This window comes from Mesocricetus auratus, unplaced genomic scaffold (assembly GCF_017639785.1).
Source record: "Mesocricetus auratus isolate SY011 unplaced genomic scaffold, BCM_Maur_2.0 Super-Scaffold_100013, whole genome shotgun sequence".
NCBI lineage: Eukaryota > Metazoa > Chordata > Mammalia > Rodentia > Cricetidae > Mesocricetus > Mesocricetus auratus.
In genome coordinates, this window is record NW_024429196.1 from 3,802,928 (window position 1) to 3,828,311 (window position 25,384).

The 25,384-nt window shown below is 40.4% G+C and overlaps 1 protein-coding gene across 22 annotated transcripts in view; it reads right to left on the reverse strand.

Moving 5' to 3' along the window:
• Positions 1–25,384, reverse strand: part of Pard3 (par-3 family cell polarity regulator) — a 531,306-nt gene that overhangs the window by 269,840 nt on the left and 236,082 nt on the right. For all 22 annotated transcript variants that reach the window (XM_013123087.3, XM_005083451.4, XM_005083453.4 and 19 more), the window contains exon 5: positions 12,001–12,132. In XM_013123087.3, coding sequence (XP_012978541.1) covers positions 12,001–12,132 — 132 coding nt within the window. The remainder of the gene's footprint in view (positions 1–12,000; positions 12,133–25,384) is intronic.

Below are 25,384 nucleotides of genomic sequence, written 5' to 3' on the forward strand. Positions count from 1 at the left end.
AATTGCACACGGAGGCCTGTGATGAGTAGCTCCGCAGAAAGCCAGGACACAGAGAACAGCTTTCGGCAAGCATCACTCTTTTCTCCAATGACCACCATCCATCACCTAGGGAGGATGGCTCACCTTCATCTGTGTTGTAGCTAAGTGGCTTCCTAGAATTGTGGGTCCTCATGGGGCTGAAGGAAGGAGAAAGCCAAGCAACAGAGAAGCTAGCTAAGAGAATCCACATCCATGCAAAGCTGGATAGACAGAGACTTCTGCTAAGTTTTGGCCATTTAATGTCCACACATGACTCATAAAGAAGGCCCCTCAAAGTACACAAAAGCACATCAGCATAACTGTACATGTTACCAGTCTAAACATAAAACTAAAGGAATTAACATTAACAGTAAAGTATTACCTAACACCATTCTTAAGTTAAAAGCAAGGACTTTATAATACAAAAAGTAATTATAAAGACAAAAAAAGATGTATTGACCATCAGTGTCACATCCAATAATAGACAATTCAATTAGCAAAAAGAGTTTAACACATTACCCAGTGGGAGGGCAAAAAAAACTCTGGAAAATAACAAATACAATATTTTTATTTGAATTGAGACCTGTTATTCTTGGCCAAACCACAAAAAATATGTTTCTCTTTCTCAAAGTTCAGGACATTAATACCAAAGCCCCAGCCAAAGGATTTTAAGTATTACTGGACTGGGTCTGTTTATGATTAACATACAAAGTTCTCAGGAAAATTAGTCCCTTTAGGGACTTACAATATGAATAAGTCCAAAAACCTAGGTTTTTACTGATAGAATCAAACTAGCATTCCTCTCTTCCCTCAAACTGTCTATAATTTAAGCTAGAAGGGTCTTACAAAACTACATATTTAAAGTAAGAAAATACACACTATCTTTGAAATAAGATTTTTTATCAAAATGCTTGCCACAAAATGTTTAAAGGGAAGAATACTTTTAGATATACAAATTATAAGCAGACATTCTTCAACAATAACAAATGTATTTAATAAAAGCAAGGTTGGGCTGACATGTCAATATACTAGAAAGAGACCCAGTGCTTCCCTCAAAAGCCAGACAAACAAATGAAAACACTATGAAGAAGGCATGGGAACCTGCCCTCATCAAAATCACCTAAGGGCTATGACAGGAAAGGAGCAAGTCATTTTAGGTGCTTAGCTTGGGAAAGGGAGGGTGGGGACATTTGTTCTCGACAGTGTCACCAATCAGAAAGAAACAGGGAATAACCAGTCAGTTTGCTGTCAGAAGATGCAAGGACAAGGGAATGTGGGGGCCAGGGTTATTGGTTCAGTGTAGCTGACAAAGTGGAGAATCCAAGCCCAGAAGATTCATCCAGTAAACAGTGCCAGCAACAAACAGAACAAAATACCACCAAGCAGAAAATAACTCCTGTACCCAATACAACAGAGAACCAGCTCCAAACAGATACCATATAGAGGCAGTTTGTTTGTTTCTATAAGAAAGAATTTCCCTCTGTAGCTCAGGATAGCCTCGAAGTACTGATCCTTAGGCCTCAGACTCTGGGATGCTGGGATGGTAGGTGTGGTCAGATAGGATTATTATAGCCCAGTAATTCTCCAGCAAGTGATGAAAATGCAAGATAAGGCAGAGTGTGCCTGGATCCCAAGGGGTGGGGGGTGGGGAGGTGACAAAGGAAATTCATAGCTAACTCCACAATTTCTGCATCAAAATTCCTAAGATCTCAAGAGCATTACATCTTCTTCCTCAAGAGAAACCCTTTTCAATGAATCTCTGCATCAAGACAACACAGAATGCAAGCCTGGCAAGAAGACTGTGGCAGTCCCTAAAGTTTAATTCTTTCAAATACACATTTTCCATGTGACTAAATAATGCATGGTCTGAGGTCTCCAGGAAAAGTTGTTAAAACAGAAATAGATTAAAATAGCACCTTCTCCTATGATAGATAGAACAAGAGGATTGAAGACATTTTAATTTGTTCACATAGAATGTATGTACCTAAAATAATACCAACAACCTAATTTAAAACTTCCCTATAAGGCTGGGGTGTAGCTGAGCTGCAGGCTCAGTCCTCAGCATGTGGCAAGCCCTGAGTTGAAGTCACAGCATGCCTTTCTCATCTCTCTCAGAAAGAAGGACTCTGAAAACTTTAAAAAGCCTTTAAAAAGCCCCACCTCCTTCCTGTCTCTAGCAAATAACACCAAAAACAATCGACCTCTAGTAGCAGGCAGGCATGAAGGTGGGTAGAAAACAGAACAATTCTAGTTAAAAGTAGGTAGGGAAAAAGTCAAGTACACATGATTTAAATATGGAAACAGACAGCAATGGGGGATTGCAGGGACACAGAGCACAATTCCAGTTTAAAAGAGGGGGGGAAAGTCAAATGTCTGAGATTTAAGAATGAAAAGGATAAAAAGTCAAAAGTTAAAAAAAAAACTCCCACGAATTCACTATATGTGAAAAATCCAAATACATCTTTAAAACACACTTGGGAGAGAAGGAGGGTCAGAATAATTAAAATAAATTAAAAGTGGAAAAAGAGACACACTGGAGCTGGGGAGATGATTCAGTAGGTAAATGCTTGTCCCACAAGCATGAAGACTCCAGATGAGATCTCCAGACCCATGTGAAAGCCAGACTGTCCTGGTGATCCACCTGTAATCCCAGCACTCAGGAGGCAGACAGGGGATGCATGCACTGGGCAAACTGGCTACACTAGCCAAATACAAAAGCTCTAGGTTAACTGAAAGTACTACCTCAGTAAAATAAAGTAGGGGACAATTAAAGAAGACCCACTTCAACTTCTGAGTTCCACACACATATACATATGTGTATACAGACCTACACAAATACATAGAAATATACATACAACACACACACACACACACACATATAAACACACACACACACACCAAAAGAGAAACAAATAACAAAATGATACAGGTTCTGATGAGATTTTAGCAAAAGTTCAAGGTCATCCTAAGCTGCACAGTAAGTTTGAAGTCAACCTGTGACACATGAAATCTCATCACAAACAATCTCAATTCTAAATGTGTGTCCATATTATTCCTGCTCTCTCCAATATGTTGTACTATATTCTAGAAGGAAAGGGAAGACCTCGACCTAAGCTACACGTGAAATGGCCACTTAGGACAATAAGAAACAACATAGAAGCAACTACAAAAAACTCCCTTAAAACTGGTGTGAGATCATTTTCATATCAATCAATTCAATTAAGTAAGACACTTTTGTGGAATGTCATAATGAACTGTGAGTATTTCCTTTCTATTAGTAAATAATTCCAAGGGAAGAAAGACGTCTCAGCAGTTGAGAGCACTGGCTGTTCTTTTCAGGTGACCTGGTTTCAATTCCCAGACCAATCTGACACTAACAACTGACTTTAATTCCAGCTCCAGGGGTTCTGATGTCCTCTTCTGGCCCTCCTTGGACACTGCATGAACACAGTGCACAAATTTCATGCAAGGAAACCAAACCAAACAAGCAAAAGAACCATTAAATAAAATAAAATCAATGGTTTTGAAAATTAGAAAATAATTCCAGGGTCTGGAGATTTGGCTCCATGGTTAACAGTGCTTGCTGTTCACAACCGCATGTAACTCTAGTTCCATGTGGCCTAAGGCCTCTTATTCACTTGTGACAGACTCATAGCAGACACATGCACGAAAATAAAAGCAATTGAATCTTTAAAATAAAAAGGAATTTCAAAATTCCTATACGGTTTTCATGTCAAATATCCATATTAAAAGCATGTCTCAGGAGATTGAATAGAGAAAATAACCTCAAGATACAAAGCCTATGTGTAGCATATTAATGGTGTGCCAGAATTTATAACATCTGTAATTTATATATACTGACACAAAAATATACTGACTCCACAGTAAGGGAGAAAAAGAAAACACCTATAAAGATAAATTTTTGTAGCTTGCAACCACACAGTCATACATTCACAGTCTAATGAGAATGAAGAAACCCCTGAACTCTAAAAGAAAAAGCTCTCAGATAATATTTACAACATTTTTAGTATAGGGTATTAACTGTTAGATCCAACTCTAATGTTTATAAATTATCCAACATAATCAAATATTTTGTTCAAACATTGTTTGCAAATTAAGCAGAAAATTCATGTCACTTTAGTCATAAATATTAAGAGGAATTTAATATTTCCTTGATAATTAAACATTTTACTATTTACATAAAATTTTTAGAGCTAACAGAATTGACAGGTGCCTTGGCTTATAACAGCATTTTTGAACTTTTTTTTTTCCCTCAGGTCCTTTAAGAACCTCACTTAACTGGTCATAGCAGCTCAGCAAGGTTCAGACAGACTAGGGGGCTCTCCCAGAATTAACCAGGACCAGCAGACCTCATTAGGGCTCATGGAGACCAGCAGTCAATTAGGAGGCAGTCCCCAAGGAGCTGTACAGGCTAACACCAGTTAAGAAAGGCAGTACCCTCCACCAAACTGTCTTCAAACTGAGAACAGGGCTTTGTCTAGACAGACTTTCCATCTCCCCTCAACCGTTGGGTCTTTCTCTGTAACACTTTATCAGTCTCCTCTGTCACAGGGAGATGTCATATGACAAGCAATATTGTCAGGAAGTATCAACAGTGTAAATGCACAACTCAGCTCTTGAATAAAATGTATTAGTTGTTAACTTGATCCACTAGAATTAACTAAAACCCAAGCTGTGGGGTATTCAGGTGAGGGAGTTTTCTAGATTGGATCATTCAAGGTGGGAAAAACCCATCTGAAATGCAGAACATTAGATGTGGGAAGATAAACTTAAACCTGGGTTACACTTTCTGGTGGCAGCCTATATAAAGGACATGAAGGGTTTGTTTACTCTTTTCCTGCTCACCCTTACTCTTGCTTTCAAATTCATTCCTTCGCTGACATTACAGCCTGCTTCTCCAGAATTTCTTTGTGTACTGAAGACCAACTGATACATTCAGCCTCTGGGAGTGAACAATTACTGTACACTTGGACTTTCCAATAGGAGGCAGCTATTGTTGGAAGAGTTAGATAATAACTTGTATGTCACTTTAATAAATACTGAGAGATAGATAGATAGATAGATAGATAGATAGATAGATAGATAGATAGATAGGAAGATAGGGAACTTTGACTAAAAAAATGTGTGTCATGATATTTAGCCCTTTTTCCTAGATTCACCCAGACACTGAAACACTAGGAGCTAGAAATGTAGCTTAGCATGCATGGGTGTCCTGGATTCTACCCCGAGTGCCACATGAACTAGAAATGGTAAGGTATGCCTATAAACCCACTACACAGGAGAGATGGATAGTGGGATTGCTAATTCAAGGTCATCCAAGCCACATGCCGAGTCTGAGATTAGTCTGGTATCCTGGTCAGATTTTTGTCAACTTAACTTTTGTTAACTTGTGTTAACTTAGGATTATTGGGAAAAGACAAATCTCAATTGAGACAATTCCCTCTTCAGATTGCCTGTGTGCAAATCTGTAGGGTATTTTCCTAATTAAGGATTAATGTGAGACAGTGTCACGCCCAGGCGGGTGGTCCTGGTTGGTATAAGAAGCAGACTAAGACGTTCAGTAAGCAGCAGACATTCCTCCATGGTCTCCACTTCACTTCCTGCCTTAACTCCCCCTGATGATGAAGAGTAGCCTGTAAGCAAAATAAGCCCTTCCCTTCCCAAGTTGCTTTGTGTTTTACCACAGCAATAGAACTCCAAACTGAGATGCCTGGGCTACATGAGACAATGTCTCAAAAATAATGCATAGAAAGGCCACAGTTTTTAGTTAGCATTCTTATGACATTATAAAATTATTGATATAATACACTCAGCAAAACCCACCATAACACACGGGATCAGGAAAGTGAGGAATTATGTAATATGCTCTCCCCTCAATCTGTTGAAACTTGCATAAAGACTTATTAGATGCTTCAGACATTTTATATGGACACTGGGAGAAGACAAATCAAGCTCAGTTCAGTAATGTGACCAAGGAAAGGGTGATGAACAGAAACATTGATGTCATCCTCTTTCAGAAGAAGGATTTGGGCAAGGATCTGTCAAGGAACCCTTTACATGACAAAGGAGGATCCAAGTTTGTGAACTTGAAAGAGGCAGAGCCTGGCTTGAGGAAGGCATAGGAGAGGCTCTAATCAGCTGGACATATACCTGCTGCAGGAGAGCCTGGAGCTGACAGGGGTTTATAAGAAAGAAACCAAATGACTGACAAGGGCACACGAGGGAGAAGTGAGGACCCTGCCATGCCAAAGTCAAAGAGTTTCTTTAGGGAACACAGGCAGTGTGAGCACACACAGGTAAATCAGGACATCTGAGGGGGAATGAGGGTGCACCCACATCATACTCCTATTTTCTAAGAAGTTAAAAACAAAAGTGCCAGTTAATGAATTTTTTCTGATAACTGAAGGGGCTGGCAAAGACAAGAAAACACATGTTTACCAGAGGGATTCACCAATACCACCAAATACTGACATACAGTTTCATTTGGCAACTTGGAAATTGCAACAGAAAAGGAGGGTGAGGGGATGGGGGAGGATGGGGCATCTCCCATCCTTGTAAAGACTGATTTACTAAAAATAGGAACAAAGTAGCCCATGCTTAGCATAGGGGAACATAAAGAATAAGGGAACGTGAAAACAAAAACAAAACAAAAAAACTCAAAAGTCCCAGCACACCATCCCTTCAGGTAGATGTTGTATAAATAACCATGGTTCTTTCCAGATCCTTAATCCCTACATAATTTTCTCAGTTACTTGCAGATGCAACTTAGCTTGAGCTAGAGGTACTACTGTGTAGATAGAGTACTTAAGAAACAGATCCAAACACCAAAAAAAGTGAGGGGGGAAAAAGTCCCCTACCAATATAGAATTGTCAAAGAAATACCACAGGGCACAGAGTTGGCAAAAAAAAAAAAAATGAATAATTTTAACACTTAGAAGGACATTTTTCAGGACTATTCCAAGACCTAGTTGATGGTGGTAGGAAAAGTCTACATACAAGCAGGTTAAACAATAATAACAACAAACAAAAAAGTGTCCCGAGTCCTGTGTTGATATTTCTTCTACAAATAAAGCCTGCCTGAGGGTGAGAGAATGGAGCTTGCCACTACCTAACCATAGAGGTCTGGAGGTCTGTAGAGACAGACAGGAAGTGAGGTAGCTGGGTGGAAACAGGATATAAGCAGAGAGAAACAGGAACTCACTTCTCTTGTCTGCTGAGACACAAAGGAGGTAAGGATTGACTGTGACTTGCTCCCTCTTCTCTCTGATCTCTCAGCATTTCCCTCTGTATCTGACACCAGGTTGTTATTATCTACACCAATTAAGAACTCCATGTACAGAGCCCAGATCTCAAAACCCCAAACTAAAAAATGCCTTGTGAATGATTCATAGTCTCCAGGCAGGCTATCAGCAATAGGCATTGTAAGATAGAAATGTTGATGTGACTTCATAATTCGTATTCCTAAAAAGAATGGTGGTCTCCCCCCTCCTAAAACACAAAGAAACAGCAAATGTTAAAGACAGTGAGACCACGTGTCTGAATGAAGCACTGCACAGCACAGACACTTGTTTGGCCTCGTCATCTGAGCACAAAGCTCCAACAAAGGGCTTTGAGGCTGACTGTAGTGAGCACAGGAAGAGCCACCTGAAGGTCAAAGATTTATAAAAACGATGCATCTTTATCCAATGTGCAAGATCCACAGCCTGACTGTAGCAGTGATTTCACCGCCAAGGAAAGCAGCGAACACCAAGATTCCCTAAACGTCACTCCACATCCTGCCTGACTTGTAATTTGCTCAGAATTTCTGACTCACCTCCTGGCTCCCTCCAGGCTTTCAGCTCCATCAATCAAAGAAGCGGCAGAAAGTAGTAATCATGGTGAGTGAAATGGACAAAACAGAGACTGGGGGGGGGGGGGGGATCCTTCAGTAAGTGCTTGCCTAGTAAACACGAAAGCCTGAGTTCTGTCACAACACGACATGGTGGTACATACCTCTAATTCCATAAAGCAATGAAAGCAGGAAGATCAGATGAGACAGACAGACAGACAGACAGACAGACAGACAGACAGATAGATAAAACAACCCTGACAAGTAGCCCTTGAAGGGCACAGATCAGCTCCAGAAGTGACTGAGTGACAACTGTCTCCCAACTCCATCAGATCACAAAAAGGCCAATATGCTTAGCAAGTAGCTAAGCAGACATGATCAGAAGGCATGCGGGAGTCTAGTATCCATAAATGGAATCCTTGCATTTAATCCCAATACACCTACACAAAACAGAACAAACGGGGATATTAAAGTGGGCACCAGGACTAACACTACATTCTTATGTCAGATTATATTCTCTGGACAAAATATGATGTAAGAAGATTAAACTGTATTCTAATTCTGATAAGATGTCACTGAATCAAGAATCCCATTCTGCAAGGATGTACTCTGGGGATGGCAGAGAGTCAGCTCAGAATTCCAAATGATACTTCCAGAATGAGAGGACAAAATGAGATTCAAGACAGTAAAACCTGGGCTGGACATTGCCATGTGCAAGGCCCTGGCCTCCAGCCCCAGCCCTACCATTAAACAGTCTAACAGGTTACTCACTATTCGATAGATTAACCTTGCCTTGTCTAAAATGAAAAGAGGGGGGCAGCATCACACAAGTGCCACAGCACAGCCATGAGTCTGCACTAAACCTATGTGATGTCCCCCAACCTTTGCCCAAGGCTAACAGTGTCAGTCCCCACCTACACAGCTGCAGGTGAAACCTACAAAGCTCACACACAACATGAAAGCTGACAGTCGGACAGTCACAAAGTATACCTGCTTCCCTCAAATGCAGGTTTCCAACGCTGACCACATGTCACAAATTCACTGGGGGTGTTTGCTGCTAAATATGTAAATGGGTAAAACATGTTTCTTCTCTCTCTCAGGAGAAAGAAAGTGCCCTGCCTGTGACCAGCATGGCTTCCCAGGAAGGCAGGGCATTCTAAGCAGATCATTCATCAGGGCCCTTCGCCACTCCATGGGACATTGGTGATAAAAGCAGAAAATATGCAGGAATCATGGAAAATAATGCATGATACCTATATGTGGAGCCTACCAATCACTGCATTCTAAAACAAATAATTTAAAAATTGCCTATAATAGCAGTCATTTGTTATCAACGTATGACAAAGTAATTTGCAATACAGCAACAGCAGGGTGGGAAGACAGCTCTCCTAAAATGTTGGTTTTATTTTTGGTGTTATTGTGAACAGGATAGATTTCTGCGATAATAAAGTATCCAGCAGTCTATAATAATAACTAAATTTAATTTTAAAACAGTCTCAATGGTTTTAACTTTCTACATTCAGTGCTGCTAGAGAAAGACAATTATGTTTTGCTGCTGCACAAATTTTCCAAATCTTGGCCAAATGGGAAATAATATTAATAAATCTCTTTCGCTTTAATAGAAAACAGTACATTTTTAGGATTTAGCGGCTAAGGGCTTGCATATTTTCCATCAACATTTGGCCACATCAGAACTGAGCCTCAGTTCCCAAGAATGGTTGGCCACAGCAGAGCCCTGTCTGTTCCCCACTCTGAACTTCCACAGTGCTTCCGGGTTTTCATATTATGACCCATGAGTCAGCTCACTAGCCAGTCCACAGCTGCTATAATCAGATTTCTGAGTGAGCCATTTCCTAATTTTGTAATTATAAAATAAAGATCATTTCATATGCTGGAAACTTATTTTTCTTTATGACATCTGGATAGTTCTAGAACTAAGTAAAATCAGACTTTCTTTTGTTTTTTCTTTCTTTTAATTTGGAGAAGAGGTAAATTCAGCAGGCACTTGGGAGGAAAGGGAGCCCACAAACATAAGGTGATCCATCAAAAAAAAAAAAAAGCAACTGTGGCTAACTGTGCATAAACAGGAGCCATAGCCTGTCTACCCAAGACACCTACCAGTTTACAATATCGTTAAAACACACATGTGCACATGCACACGCATGCAACATGGCTTTGTCACTTCTAAAACTCATGGCATTGAGAATTAAGGCATTCCACTGGGTAGTGGGATTTCTTTGGGGCTAGAGAGGGACTGCGCTAGTCAAATTGTATGCTCACCAAACATTTAGGTAAGTTCTTATTCTTCAGCGCATTCTGCCAATTAGGTGAAGTTTTCCTTAATGGAAAGAACCCTAAAACATAGGTTTTTCTCCAAAGGTCAGGGCAGTCACTCCCAGCACAGAACGGAAATGGCGGCTGGAGTTGCCTTGTAGTTCTGCTCTCCGCCTCTACTAATTGGGTTCAGACTTGTTCAAGACAAGGAATGAAAATGGCAGGCTCCCAATTAGTTTACATCCTCTTCTCTTCCCTCCACTTTCTAGCACTAACTTTTGCAATCAAGAGTTTTGTAAGGTTTGTGCTGAACTCACATATAGATTTTATCAGTAGCAATAAAGCATAAAGAAACAGGAACAAAGTCAGCTTATGATCTATTATCTGCCAATATTTAAAAAAAACATTCTACGCACAGTCAGAAAAATGATATGGTTGAAAAGATTTCAACCTTCTTAAAATACTTTCTGACATCCAAACTCGGAGTTTCTTTCTCTTTTTGTTCACGGATTTCTCAGAGTAAGAATGTCCAAAGCAGGAAAACTCACAGTGGCCCAACAAACCATGTCACTTTTAGGCCCCTCCTGCTTCCTCTGAGAAGGCTCAAAAGAAAGAGATCCCAAGATGAGCATTAAAAGGGATGCTAGTTCTCTGCCTCCTGAGGGTCGAAATCAGAATGAGAATGACTATTCTGAGCAAGGTGAGATCACTATAAAATCAGGCTCTGCGTCTGGAGATCGAGTCTGGCTTGACCCCTAGTACAGGCTCTAACAAAGTTCAAGTCAACGCACCAAAATCATTGCAGAGGGAAAGACTTCGCCATGTTCCATTATGTAGATCAGTCCCCCACAAAGAACAAGACATCTGCCTTCTGAGGTGTCTGCTAGCTCAGCATCAAGGCAGGCATTTGTCTGCCTGCAATTTATTAGCATTGGCAGAGCTGCTGTGGTCATGGTGGGGGGCTCTTTAATTAGAAATGAAACAAAGACAAAACTACTAGAGACATAAGATCTAGAACTTCCCAGACCTCCTCAGTTCAAATGGCAACTCTACAGGAAGACAGCCATCCATTCTACTCTAGTGACCCCAAGATTGGTTTTGTTTTGTTTTTAACCCTACATTATTATACATAGAGAATGTAATTCTCCTCATTGTATTTTCAATAACAAAATAAAGAAAAGAAACCCCTTCAGAAGAGGCATTGGGCATTGAACACAGGAGTCATGGAGAACATTTAAGCAAAACACAAATAAAGGAAGACATCTGGAAGGGAGGTCCAGGAGGAAAAAGGAATCTACCCCATCTCTCCTGCCAGAGCAACAGTGCTTGCTTCTGGCCAAAATCATAATCTGAATTGTTTATTTTCTTTTTGTAGTTCTCAGCCCATTAGAGGGAGTCAGGTGTAACTAATTATCCGGCTGATGAGGAAGCACCAATGTCTTCTTCCAGGTGTAGTCGTGTTGGTGCCAGATTTACTGAGTGGATCAACATCTGTCAAGCCTCTGTGGAGGATGATGCTTTAAGCCCAAGACTAAAGGGTACCACTTTCTTCATGTCCTGCCTATAAAGTATTTCAAATAGCCCCAAGATGGGCAAATAGAAGTTCAGTCTTTGAGGAGAAATGAGAAGGTGTGTGACTTCTCAATTCAATACCTTTTGATAAAAACAAACGTTTTAAAAACAAAAATCACAAAGAAACTTATGAGACCAAAGATATAACTCTGTGATTAAATCAACCCTCTTCAGAGACCTGGGATTCCGTTTTTCTTCACATACTGCAATAAAAAAATGTCACACAGCACATTTAGACAACTGCGGGCTGTCAGACAATGATTCCAAGCGAGGACACGGTACTTTACCTGCTCTTGCTTCTCCAGCCACCGGTCTACCATTGGGTGGCTGGCGCTGAGAGAGGAGCGGGCATTGTCTCTCTGGAACTGGTTGGACCAGCTACTGGGATCCCTCGGGAGGCTCCTGTAGTTTTCATCTTTCTATTCGAAATGAAACAAAAGGGCATCTTTGTAAAAACACAGACGTCACAAATTAATGGCACACTTGGGTTTTCTGAAGTCAAGGAAATTTATTCTATGTATTTGAAATATTTTTCCAAGTCTATACAAAATAGTAGATTGAAGATATTACATCTAAATTGGACCTCATAAATACCAGAAAATGCCAGGATAAGGACATTTAATTGGGGTAGCCTGAGAAAGCTGCAGAGAGTGCATACAGTAGGCCAAGAACTTGCATTATTCCATGCTGTCACTCAAATCAATATCTGGCAAAATGTACATACAAAAAGCAGCTTGTATTTCTAGAGACTCACACTCTCAGCCAAGGCTTTTTATTCTTTTCCAATATTATGATTATGAGATATTGTCAATAGGCCATCAAAATGGTAAAAACAGGAAAAATACATTCTATTCTTCTTTGTGTTCTTGAAGTTTTGTTATTAGGGGAAAAGAGTCTCTAAGATTTTCTGATACTTACATCACAAGATTGCGGTCAAGATTAACTTAAATATCAAGGAAATGCCAGCCTATCATAATGCTGGACACATGATAGACAAATATTGTTCATTCTGTCATGGTTATGACAAGCAATGTCTTTACATGAGTATTTATTCACTACATTTTCAATTCACCATAGAATCAACAAATGCAAGATAGTACTGAATATTCTTTCAAATACTAAACTGTAACAACTGCTTTTAACTTTTGAAGTGAGAAAAAATAAAAAAAATCTAAGATGAAATAGGGAAGTTTTTTAAGATCAATAACTAAATGCAAAGTATTTCCAACAAGAACACTGTAAAAATGCTACCCTCAGTTCAGCTCAGATTGGATGAGAAGTTAAAAGGACTATAATATTTTTCATAATAACTGTTAATACACTATGAAACACACTATTAACTATTATTATCATTCACTCTCTTCCTGCTGTGTGTGTGTGTGTGTGTGTGTGTGTGTGTGTGTGTGTGTGTAGGGTGTATTCATTCACGAATTTACAAGTCAGCATTACAAGTCACATATTTACAGGTGTGTAGAGGCCAGAGGTCAACTTCAGTTATCTTTTTCTACACCCCTGTCATCCCTGTCATATTTTTGAGACACTCTCTCTCCCTCTTCCCTTTTCTCTTTCATACTCTGATCTCTGGCTCACCTTTCAGCTAGACTGACTTGCCAGTGAGCCCCTGGGAGATACCCATCTTCCCTTCCCCTCAGTGTTGGGCTCAAAGTCACACATGCTACCAGGCCCAGCTTTTTTGGTGGCGTGGTTCTGGGGATGCAAACTCTGAACCTCATGCTCATGCAGCAGGTGCTCTGACCATCACCATCCCTCCCCAGGCATTATTTTAAATACATAAGCTACCAATACCACAAAAAGAAATGAAGCAATATGATAAGACTCTTGCATACTATAGACTTTAGCTGTGGGCCAGGACATAGTATACACCTTCCCTTATGGAGTTCTACCATAAAATATAGCAAGCATAAGATTTATCTAATAGTATGAATCACGAAGTTAAACAAACCAACACTTATCCACTTAAACTCTGATGTAAAAGTCTAGAAAATCGGTACTAGAATTTACTCAAAATAAAATAAAATCATCTTTTAAACCTTGGTAGTGAATGGGGCTAAAAGATGGCTCGATGGTGAAAGGCATCTGTTCCTTTTTCACAGGACCCGGGTTCAGTTCCTAGTACCCACATGACAGCTAACAACTACCTGTAATGCCAGTCCCAGAGAATCCAGTGCCTCTAAAGCCACAGATACTAGGCATGCACAATGTGCATACACATACATACAGGGAAACACACAGACAAATAAAGTAAAAATAAGTAACATGCTTTTCAAAAACAACCCTTGGTAGCTAAAATAAACATTGGTAGGAAATACTGATTAATGAACTCAGGGAAGTGGTGAGGAAAAGTCACTAAGAGAAGAGTGATTTGGTCTGATTATCATGTCAGTTCTATTCTCTCTCTCCCCACCATTTGATCACTGAGGTAATGATGAACAGCTCCTTCCTTGGAACACAAGCCATTGAACAGAGGGGCTGAGAAGACAATCCTGTGTCCTCAGTTGGAACTGTATTTCAGAGAAACCGACAGTGACAGCCCCTGGTGGGATGACCCTATGAAGGGTTTGACCCTTCAGACGATGGTCAAGCTGGGCAGCAGGACAGAACTAGAGCAAAACAAGGTATGTGAGATGAATGACGAGACAGTGAAGACTGGCCACAGAGCAGGGAGACCTCAGCATGTGGAAGTGCCTAAAAGTAAAACACCCCCTGCACTGACTCAGGCCTTCCTGGAAGGTTCTGGATCTGACTCTTCTCTCCCCTTCTTCTACAGTCTTCACAGCGGCCAACTCCTAATGACCCAGCATTCTCTGTCAAGATTCTACTTCCACTCTCAAACCTCATATGAAGCTGTGGCCCTGGTTGCCAGATAGACAGTTGTGCAGCCTCATCCTCTCCAGCATGCTCTGCCCCACTCCAGAGCAGGTCTCTCTACAGGATGTGTCGCATCACATGATACCTGTGCTGACCAGAAGAAACCTGACTGCATCTCACACCTCTCTTTCCTAAGCACAATTTCCAAGACATTTCTACTGAGGAAAGATTAGCAATTCTTCAAAGCCAGTCAAACCCCCCCCCCCAGGCAAAGTCCCCAGGCCCTACTATGCCATGGTTTCTGTCAACTCAAAGTTTGATTTTCAAAGTTGCTATTTCTATGATTGCACTGAAGCCTGGACAGGGCCACCATTCACCTTACCCAGGAACCTGGTGCTGTGACACGGGATGTGGACACCTTCCTTGAATGTGTTTTGTTTCCCTTTTCACATGGTTCCTAAGGGACAGTGTAAGAGGCTTTGAGACAGACCTCAAGCAAATGCAGTGACTATTGTTTCAGATTACACTGAAAGGTGTATTTGCTTATTTCAGTTTAATGTCACACCTGCAGGTTAAAATACTTATGTCAAATGTAATTACTTTTAGTTACATCCAAAAATTAATGGATTATTTCTCCATTTAATTCAGTTTTATGACATAATTCTTGCAACAGGGTAATGACAGATAATCACATTAAAGGAAATTATGGCTAAAATCAAAAGACCTGTCCTTTTTTTATTGCATTTGAAAAATTCTGCAATTTTGCATATAGACAGTGAACTCTGAGGAGTTAATGGATAAGAAAAGTAAATCAGACATTACCATCCCACAATAAGAGAGTATTCCTAATTCATGGTGAAGTTAACAATCTATGCATTAATTCATGTATAAAGACTTGCAAATTATAGCACTCTGACATCATTACCATTTGAGCAAAGAAGGTTGAAAATATATATTACTCCTCATGAAACTTATGCTTTATTGTGTTAATAATATCTAACAACTTAGACATGTTCTTCTACATAACATTACCAAACATTGGGGTTAAGTACACACAGGGAACATATGCCAGGAAATGTGTTCTGTGTGTATGAAGAAAGAATATGGATAGGCATCAAATATGAAATGTTTTTTAATGGACATCAAGACAACATGGCTGATCAAGCTGCATTTATGAAATGCTTTTGCTATATCACAATATGTGGCATGCCGTGACTCCTGTTGAAGTATGTATAATACACTCTATTTTAGTTTGGAACATGTCTAAAGATAATATTTTAAAATAAAGTTGTCTTAATGTTATCTGAGCTAGATTATATATGCTCATTTATAGATTCTAACTATAAAATGTAAAAACTTCTATTAAAGGATTTTCAATCTGATATTTCACAAATTAAAGACAGGAAAAACAAACTATCAAATCTTATCTCTCCTCATATTTTTGTGAAAGTCCACAAGAGGTTACTAATAAATCAGAAAACATCTGTTTAAATCTATTTCAATCCATGACCAAAGTAATGCAAAAATTCTGTACACCAGTAAATATTCAAACTTTACACTAGCAAACATTTTTTTTTTACAAATAAAAAATGCTGAGCATGGTTATACATGCCTGTAATTCCGGTACACGGAAGTCTGAAACTTAAGGATGACAAGTCTGAGGCTACCCTGAGCTACATAGCATGTTTTAAGTCAGTTTGGGCACATGGATGGTGCAGATATCATGATTTATTAAACCATAAAACAATAATGACCACTAAGTCTGCTAATGACAAGCAATGATTTATTAGAGTTAAATTAGGACTTCATCTAGAAGATTGTATCAGAAAAATAGTGTGAGGAACCACTGTCCCTTATTCGCATTTAATTATAAAATTTCTACATAAGAGGCTAACCCGTACAGTCAGTAGTCTTCAGGAGGACTGTCCCTCTTGTCAGAGAGAAGCAGGTGTAGGGGCTGTGATCAGGGACTCTTATGTCACCTGAATGCTTTGATGCCAAGAGCAGATGTAGAAAGTCCCTGGCCTGGGAAATGCATACTAACTCTCAGCTCTCTGGCAAGCTGCCTGTTTGACAGACATCTTCCAGGGAAATCAGGTAAAAGAATTCCACTACCCCTCTCCTGAAGCCAACCACAAGCCAACAAGAAGACATTCCACAGAACCACCCACTGCTTGACAGCAGCTGACTCCTAGCAGGCTACAGGGAGGCTTTCTCTCTCTGACAGCCCACCTTATCCACGATGCTATGAACAAGCAGATTGTTTCAAATTTACCATGGAGGTAATGGACCCCCAATTACAATTTCATGGATATTTTTAAAAACCACTAAGTCTCACAATATCATAAAATACGAAATATTCAACATATAAAAACTTCACATTTGCACCCTCTATGTATCACATGATCCCAAGGACGCCTAAGTGATGTTAAGACTCTAAACTCACAATGTTTGACATGGAAGTCATGGCTTTAAAAGAATTCAATTTTGCACTCTAACATCTTTTCCTTCTTTTTTATTATTATATTTATTCAAGGGGGGAGCACTTGCAAATATCTTTTGCAGTATACATCCATTCTGTTCCTCTATAGAACCCCAACTAATTCACACATATAGCACAAGGGTAATTTTATGAAATGCTTTAGCAATTTGTGAGGCTTTTGTGTATAATTTACCACATCAGTGCTAAATGGCTTGAGCTTGGGGAACTCCAGGGCAAGATGAGTGCTCTAAGTTGGTGTGACTTACTCCACATGCACGGCTATGTTGAAGTGCAGCCCTCTTATCTATGTCTTAACTTTCTGAAGTCTTCATTACTCATGACTAGCTTAAGTTCAAACATTCCAAATGAAAAAGTACAGAAATGAACCATTGTTTTAAATTACATAATGAGAACCCTAAGTGTCATGGTCTACCCCGGCCAGGAGATGATCCATGCCCTGTCTAGTCCCCACACTGTGTACACAGCCTGCCCACAAGTCACTGAGCAACAGACAATTATCAAACAGAAGACAGGAGTTAACATGGAACTTGGGAACCGGGGATCCTTTACTTTTTTTCACAGCACCTCAGAATGCAAGTGTGGTGAAGTAACCCAGAAGAGACTGTGACAGAGTATTTCCTTTTTACTGAAAATATAAAGGTCCTTGACTTCATAGTAAGAGAAAAAGCCATGTGGTGAGGTTGCCAGGAACAATCTTCCATTCGTGCAAATGTGAAGGGGATAGACAGGCTCCTGTGCTGTGGGGCTACCAACAGCCACAGCATACACAGTCCTTAGTTAAGATGGAAAATCACTGACTTAGGAGGTGCAGAATTACCTAAGGGTTCAGGCATCACGGTGGGGGTCAGGTGTTCCCTGAAGATGACGATAATAACACCTGGGCTAATGACCAGCCCCTAAGTGTGCATAAACAATGTTAGTGAGCATATACTACTTCCTTCCTATCCTTTCTTCTTAATAACTCCTCAGAGTTGTGGAAAAGATGAAGGATTAGGAATATGTTTACAAAATTTATTCCAACATGACTATAATAATATAGAAAACTCAGACATCTCTATATTAAAAGAAAGGCAAGATCTCTACATCTCTCTGGAGCCATCTGCTAGGCTCAGAGAACAGACCAGAGGGCCACATTACAAATACCCAAACTCACTTAGGCTCTTACATTTGGAGTAACATCCCCAATTGTTCCTTATTTACCTAAGTAAGTCAGAATGCCAGGAAATTTCTTCATGTGCCTTTTCTTTTTCTGAGCCAGGGATCAGCCCTGGGCTCTGTGCATGCTGAGCAGTGCTCCACTCTTAGCTCCACCCCCAAGTCCTCAAAGCAGAATTTTGAAGCTGAAGGAGGGCATCCGACTTAACCCCCTCCTGTCTGAAGGAAGAAATAGACCAGACAAGTTATAGAGCATGCTCTACAAGATGCAGACTGACAAGCAGTTCCTGCGGGGACCCAACACTGCACCCCATTCCTCGATGGTTCTGAGTGAGGAGAAGCCACAACTCACTCTTTATCTACTTACAGTTAGCTCCCATGAGAAAGGTAGGAGTTTCTGATATCTGCTGATTCTTATACACCAACCTCCTAAGTTTTTATACAGCCAGTTCAACCTCCACTGATTAATTCTACTGATTATAGTGATAGCAGGAGACTAGCACACACTACGTAGTCTTCAAAGCAAGCACAGTGAAGCATCTGCTTGAAAATCGTGTCTAATTACAAAGACATCTTTCTGCACACAAGACTCATCTTTCTCTTGGAAAACATGCTGAGGGAAAGAGAAGGATCTGAGAGGGGAAATTGCTTTTTTCCTGAGTTGCACAGGGCTTTCTCCTGACTTCTGAGACACTACATAACAGAGCTGATGGAGAGCAGCCATAGAGACCAAAGCTTCCATGGTCTCATTTGCACGGTCTTTCAAAGAAATTAACATGGCCGATTATCTTTCCTGAAATACACAATCATCCAGAGTCATACCAGAGAAAACAAGACTTCCATTCTGACCACACACTTGTCTTAGCTAGGTTATTTCTGCTGTGATAAACGCCATAACCAAAAGTAATTTGGAGAAGAAAGGGTTCATTTCAGCTTATACTAGCAGGTCACAATCCATCACCGAGGGAAGTCAGTGCAGGAACTGAAGCAGAGACCACCGAGGGGTGATGCTTATTCCTCATGGCTTGTTCCACCTGTTTTATTAAGACCCTCCCTGGGATGGTATTGCCCACAGTAGAATACTCACATCAACCATTAATCAAGAAAATGCCCTATAAACTTCCCCACAGGCTACCTATTGGAGATAACTTTGACTTGTGTCATGTTGACGATAAACTAGCCAGGTCGACTTCCTATCAAGTTAAACATGGAAACTCCAAGAAGAGACTGTGTGTGTGTGTGTGTGTGTGTGTGTGTGTGTGTGTGTGTGTGTGTGTGTGTGTGCTGGGATGGGGGGTATCCCTCTAGAAATAGAACTCAGGTCCTGTCATATGCTAGCCACATGCTCCTTCAGTAAGCCACACCCACAATCTCTGGCTCATCTTGTTGATTACTGACATTTAGTTTTGAAAAACAAAGTCTAAAGCAACTAAAAAAACATTTGACAGCATTTGTGTACTTCTGAATCTGAAGGGAAAAAGTATCTATCCACATTTCAGTTTCCTTCATAAACACACAACTCTAAATGTTTTTACCTCTAATCTAATAGTAGAAATAAAGTTGCATGTTGCCTTGAAATTTTTCTGTGTAATGCCAGGGGAAGGAAGCAGCATGCTAGGAAGCAGACAGAGCAGGTGCCAGGTCCACAGGGCCTCGTTCACACCATTATCCAAACACCATTATCCAAAATGGGTAAGCATTCAGACGGATTTACCTACACATATTTCATCTGACGTGGAGTTAAAGAAATTACACATATGCCATCAATCTGCCAGAGAAAAGTATGGACACTTCTTTCTTAAAAAACTTTTAGATTTAAAAGGTCTCGATGGGTTGACAGAACAGGTGGGGAATTTTAGTGCCAGTTCCTTGGCTTAATTCCCTCAGCTTTCCTCTTCAACTTCCAAATGCTTCTTCAGGTAAGCCATGTCTATGGGCACACTGCTGAGAATGCTTATCCATGTCATAATCTTATCCTGTGTACTGCTGCTCTTAAATTAAAAGGGCCACAGGAAGCAGGAAGAAATGGGGGCGGGACCTTCATCCAGTAAGCTGGTAGACAATCAGAGCAGGGCAATGATATGCAAGGAAATCACTCGTTCCCCAAGTTACAATTAAAAACTATAATTCTAAAGTAAGGAGGAGATGCAGAGACCCTTGAGTCCAGTCCCTCTGTTGAAATCTTGCCACAACCAAACTGTTACTTTGACTAAGTTAAGAGCAAACCAAGGATGGCATTTGGTATCTCAGAAAAATTGAAGATTAAAGTGGGGATTTGCAGCCATGAAAGTCCATCTCATGTGAAACCAGTGAGCACTTCTCAAATGTAGATGTACAACAAAATGGCTGTAACAATGCATCGGTAAAATGGCCTGGGTGTCAGCAGGCTCAAGAGACACAAGGTGCACCCTGATCCTACTGGTTGCTAACCTCACCTCTGAGTCACATGTGTGGGTGATACCTACAGTGTTAAGATCTGATAGAACTTTAAAAAAAAAGTTTAGATTTACAGAGAAGTTACAAAGATAGTACACAGAGCCCCTGTATGCTCTCTGTCCAGCTTCCTCTGACGTCATCCTCCTTTGAAGCTGCCATGTTCCTGAAACTACCAGATGGAGCTGGAAAAGCACTGGTAATCCATAGATTTGGTTCTCTCCTACCTGTTTTCTTCTCTCACGGTCTTTTTCATGCCAAGATCTAACCCCAAGTCACGGTTAGTTACAAGGTCCGCAAGTCCTTCTCTAATAGGAGACACTGTATCTAAGAATCCTGGTCAGATACTTTCATCCCTCAAGTTTTGGTTCAGCTGGTTGTTCCTTTTAGCAGTTCTAGGGGGAAAGCAGGGAAGTGAGACCTCTGCCCTGTTCATAGCATAGGGTCCCAACACAGTGAGTGTCATTGCTAATGCAAACCTGGGTCTTTGGTTTTGGTGAGTTGGCTACATTCTTCATTATTTGGTCCTCTTCAAGAGCTAAAGGAGCTCCTGTCAGCTGAGCTGTCTTTCCAGTGCGATGTTAGAGTGTTGGTACCCAAGTCTAGAAATATTAGGTTATAACAGACTTGCTGAGGTTTTCAAGATGTACTCCAGTTTTAGTAAGAGCTGATTACTGTTAAATTCATAAAGTTCATTATAAAAATTATGAAGTATTTAATATTTGGAAATATTCAACTTAAAAGGTATTTAGCCATATATCAAATGTCAGAGTTGTCGAAAAATGATACATTGTTAATAAGCCAGATTTATCTCATCTGTTTATATGTAGGGGATCAAAATCATGGCCAAACAAATGCTAGACATACATTCTACCATTGAGTTAGAGTTAGAAGCCCTCTTATTCATGAGATACATTGAACTTAGCCTAGTTTTGAACTTGCTATATAGGCAAGGATGGCCTTGAATTCCTTATTTTCCTGCTTCCATCTCCCAAGAATCGCAAATGTAGACTACCACACCAGTTTTATGTGGTGCTGAAGGTGGAAACCAGCACTTACCAAGCACTTCTTCAAGAACTCCATCAACTAAGCTATCTCAGGCCTGACAAGAGAATTAAAAGTAGACAAACGGAACTCATGTTACAACTTCATCATGTTCAATCATTAGGTCAGTTATTGCAAGTCACCAAGGCTCTGTCTTCTCAACAATACGGCGGGAAAATCAACAGTACCAACAATCAGAGGTGATACATGAGCATAGCCTGTAACGATCCAAGTAGCACACAGCGCTTTACAATAACACTAAATGTGGCCAAGTCCCCCATAAATGCATAAGTTTGGATCTGCAAGTAGGACTGTTGAGAAGTACTATGCATATTTAGGAAGCTCTTATGGGAAGCTCTGAGGTCACTGGTGATGTGACTGGGCCTCCTAGCTTGTAAAGTAAGAATTGTGATCTCCTGCAGGGTCCTACAACATGGCACAGCCCATTCTACATGCTCAGACCTGCCCCACCCAGAAGTATGAGCCAAAACAAACCTTCATTCTTTAGAAATTAACTGCTTCAACTATCTCGTACAAATGGGAACCATTTTTTGTTCCTACATTGTTAAAACCTAGGCTGGAATTCATGGCTCAAAAGGTAGCTGAACACAATGGCACCAAGGTTGCTAGGAACAGCAACACACTATGGGTGCTCCTGCCCCAAGCTGACACTTTCATCAATGGACGGACCAATAGAGCCTGATCTAACTCTGTGATATAACACAGTTAATTTATAAGCAAAAAACTTAACATGCAAGCCAACATTATAAGATGAAATAATGCCAAAATACTAGGAAATATATAAACACTAGGAATTTTGAATCGCCTACTCTACTATTTCTTGGTCCTTGCTTCTAAGAAAGCAGGCATAACAGACTCATTTCCCTCTGTGCTGTGTATGGCTCTCTGAAGGTGTTCATGAAACATCCCAACTTCAACTTGACTTTTTATTATAGATGGTAAAAATATCATAACCAAGCTCAAATCTTTTTTCCAATAGCCCCTTCTGACTTCATAATTTTGAGCACAAATTGTACTGTTCAGAGTACACGGAAGCCGATTATATCCTAGGTGTATAACAGAGACAGAAGAAACAGGACGCTAACAGCCTGGACCAGGTGAGCTTAGCACCTGCAGGAGGGCTATTGTCCTGATGATTATAACTACTGCTAACTAAAAGCTCCAAATGGCACTGATTCCAATTCAAAGTCTTTTAATACATAAAACAGAGGGGAATTCAGGGACATAGACTCTTCAAGGGGAAAAACGCACTACAGCCAGCAAGCAGTCTTAGATCTGGTTCTCAGCAGGACCTCCTTTTAAGCTGTCATGCGGGTGGGGTGGGAATGATTTAAAGCCATCTCTGTTTTTCCTGTAGGACTGGAGGGGGAACACTTACAGTAGCACCTGTGCCTACACTTAGCTTGAAAATAAATAAGAACAGTTTCTTCTTGACAGTCAGCTGATCAAGGGTCCTAGTGTATTGTATTTCATATATGTGTGCACATGTACATGTGTATATTGTTTGAGTGGAGGGATGAACTTGAATATAGGCAGACTTGAGTGTGGAAGCCAGAGGACAATCTGGACGGTCACTCCTCGGCGCTATCTAGCTTTAAGACAGGGGCTCAACAATTTTCAGGTACACCAGCTGGAGAGAAAGCCCCCACCTCCAGCAGTGGAGTACACACCATGCCGCCCCTGCCTCTGGTTTTTAACATGAACGTTCTGGGGACTGAAGTCAGGTTGCTGTGCTCACACAGCAATCACTTTGTTGGCTGAGCTAGGTCCTCAGCTTCTACTTTAAAAAAAAACTAAATTGTGAGCTGAAGAAATGGCTCAGCTGTTAAAAGGCTAGGTTCACAAAAATATAAAATATGTCAAATTCCATTTACAATTTGACCAATAGTTTGAAAGAATTTATTAGGAAGAATAGAAACCAGAGAGCCAAATGGTTTGGAAACGGGTGAGGACGTAGAGGGGAAAGTAAACTATGGACATCATAAATAAACAGAAGAGTAAAGAAGCAAGCAGAGGACCAGGAATATGGTGGAGTAGTTAGGAGCATTTGCTGGATTGGGAAGATGGGGGATTAGTAAGGAGCAATTGTTGCTCTTTCAGAGAACCTGATGGGGACTACCAGCACCCAAGTCAGGAGCTTAAGAGCCAGTCCAGCTCCTGATAGTCCAAACGCCTTCTGTAGGGACCTGAACACATATGAAATACACACAGAGAGATGCTATAAGGTGCAAGTTCACACAGTAATTATACAGTCATTGTATCATGAGATAACGCAAAAGTTTTAAGAATTCTCCTTATGGATTAAACCAGTACAAAATCTGTACTGGGTGTTATAATCTAGTGATTGAAATGACTTGTTTCTTGCTGTAGATTCTTCCTGTAGCTTATTCCTTTCTATAACAAACTTGGAATTTTACTTCCCACAGTTTAGTACTATGTGATCATTTGCTAGGAACAAGTATCTCCCATGTATTTGAAGTTTACTAATTATGCTCCCTAGCTATGTGTGAAACCTGTTCTCCATTAACAGGTCCTAGTTTACTGACTACATTCCTTAGCTATATATGAGACCTGTTTCCCACTATCAGGTCTTTGTTCCCCTTTCCTGTATAATTTCAGAGATCTACCTTCCTGCAACTATCAGTGTTTAGGACCCAGGCAAAAGCACTTCATCTAAGACAGTCCCAGATATCCAAGGACATAGAATTACTAAACATCCAAAGTTGTTGATTCATAGCTGCCTAGATAGATAGAAAGAATAAGCATGCCCTGGTTTTACCTCACTGGCAGATAGAGAAGTAATAACCTTAAACTAACCCTGCACTAAGATACTCAAGCTTCTTGTTTTATTAACTCAAGATTTTAGCTCAGAGATTTACTGCTCCCTACTGTTTCCCCTGAGAAGATAAAGACGAAGGTAATCAGCTCATTTGCTCGTTCTCAGAGAAAAGTGAACTCTCCTGAAGGCCTGTGCTGCCACTGAGGCTAGAGCACTGGAAGGCACCAGGTTTTGTTTCTTGTGGAAATTAAACTTAGGCCCTCTCTTTGACCTACAGCCCTAAGTGATTGATGCCAAAAGTTTCTCCTAGCAGTTTTAGTTTATTACTCTGTGTGTAAATCCTATCTGCCTTGATGACCCTGAGAAACTCAAGCCTCATATTGTATTGTAAAAAGAATTACTGTTGCAAACATATGTATACCTGCATCCCAAGAACTGGGGAGAAATAGAGAGACAGAAAACAGAAGGCAGGGGGGGGGAGCAACATGCAGAGGAGCAATTATGTGTGAGTCAATTCCTTTTTTCCTCAGATTTTAGTTCCTCCACTTATTTGTAGTTCCATTTTGGGAACCCTGAGTGAAAACTCTAAAAGTTGGCCTTTTAAAGTTTTCGATAGAGACAAAACACACACAAATAAAAATATAAATCTTAGCGGCAGGTGGATCTCTGTGAGTTCGAGACCAGCCTGGTCTACAAGAGCTAGTTCCAGGACAGCCTCCAAAGTCACAGAGAAACCCTGCCTCAAAAAAAAAAAATCTTTAAAGGGGAAAAAAAGGAAGTAAGCAGAGAGCCCTTTAGAACAGGATACAGGAAGTTTTGATACTAATGATTAATCTACATATCAAATGTAAGCATTTCTCATGCTGGAAAACCCAAAGCAGGCAAGTTTTGAAAGTGTCAAGTCTGA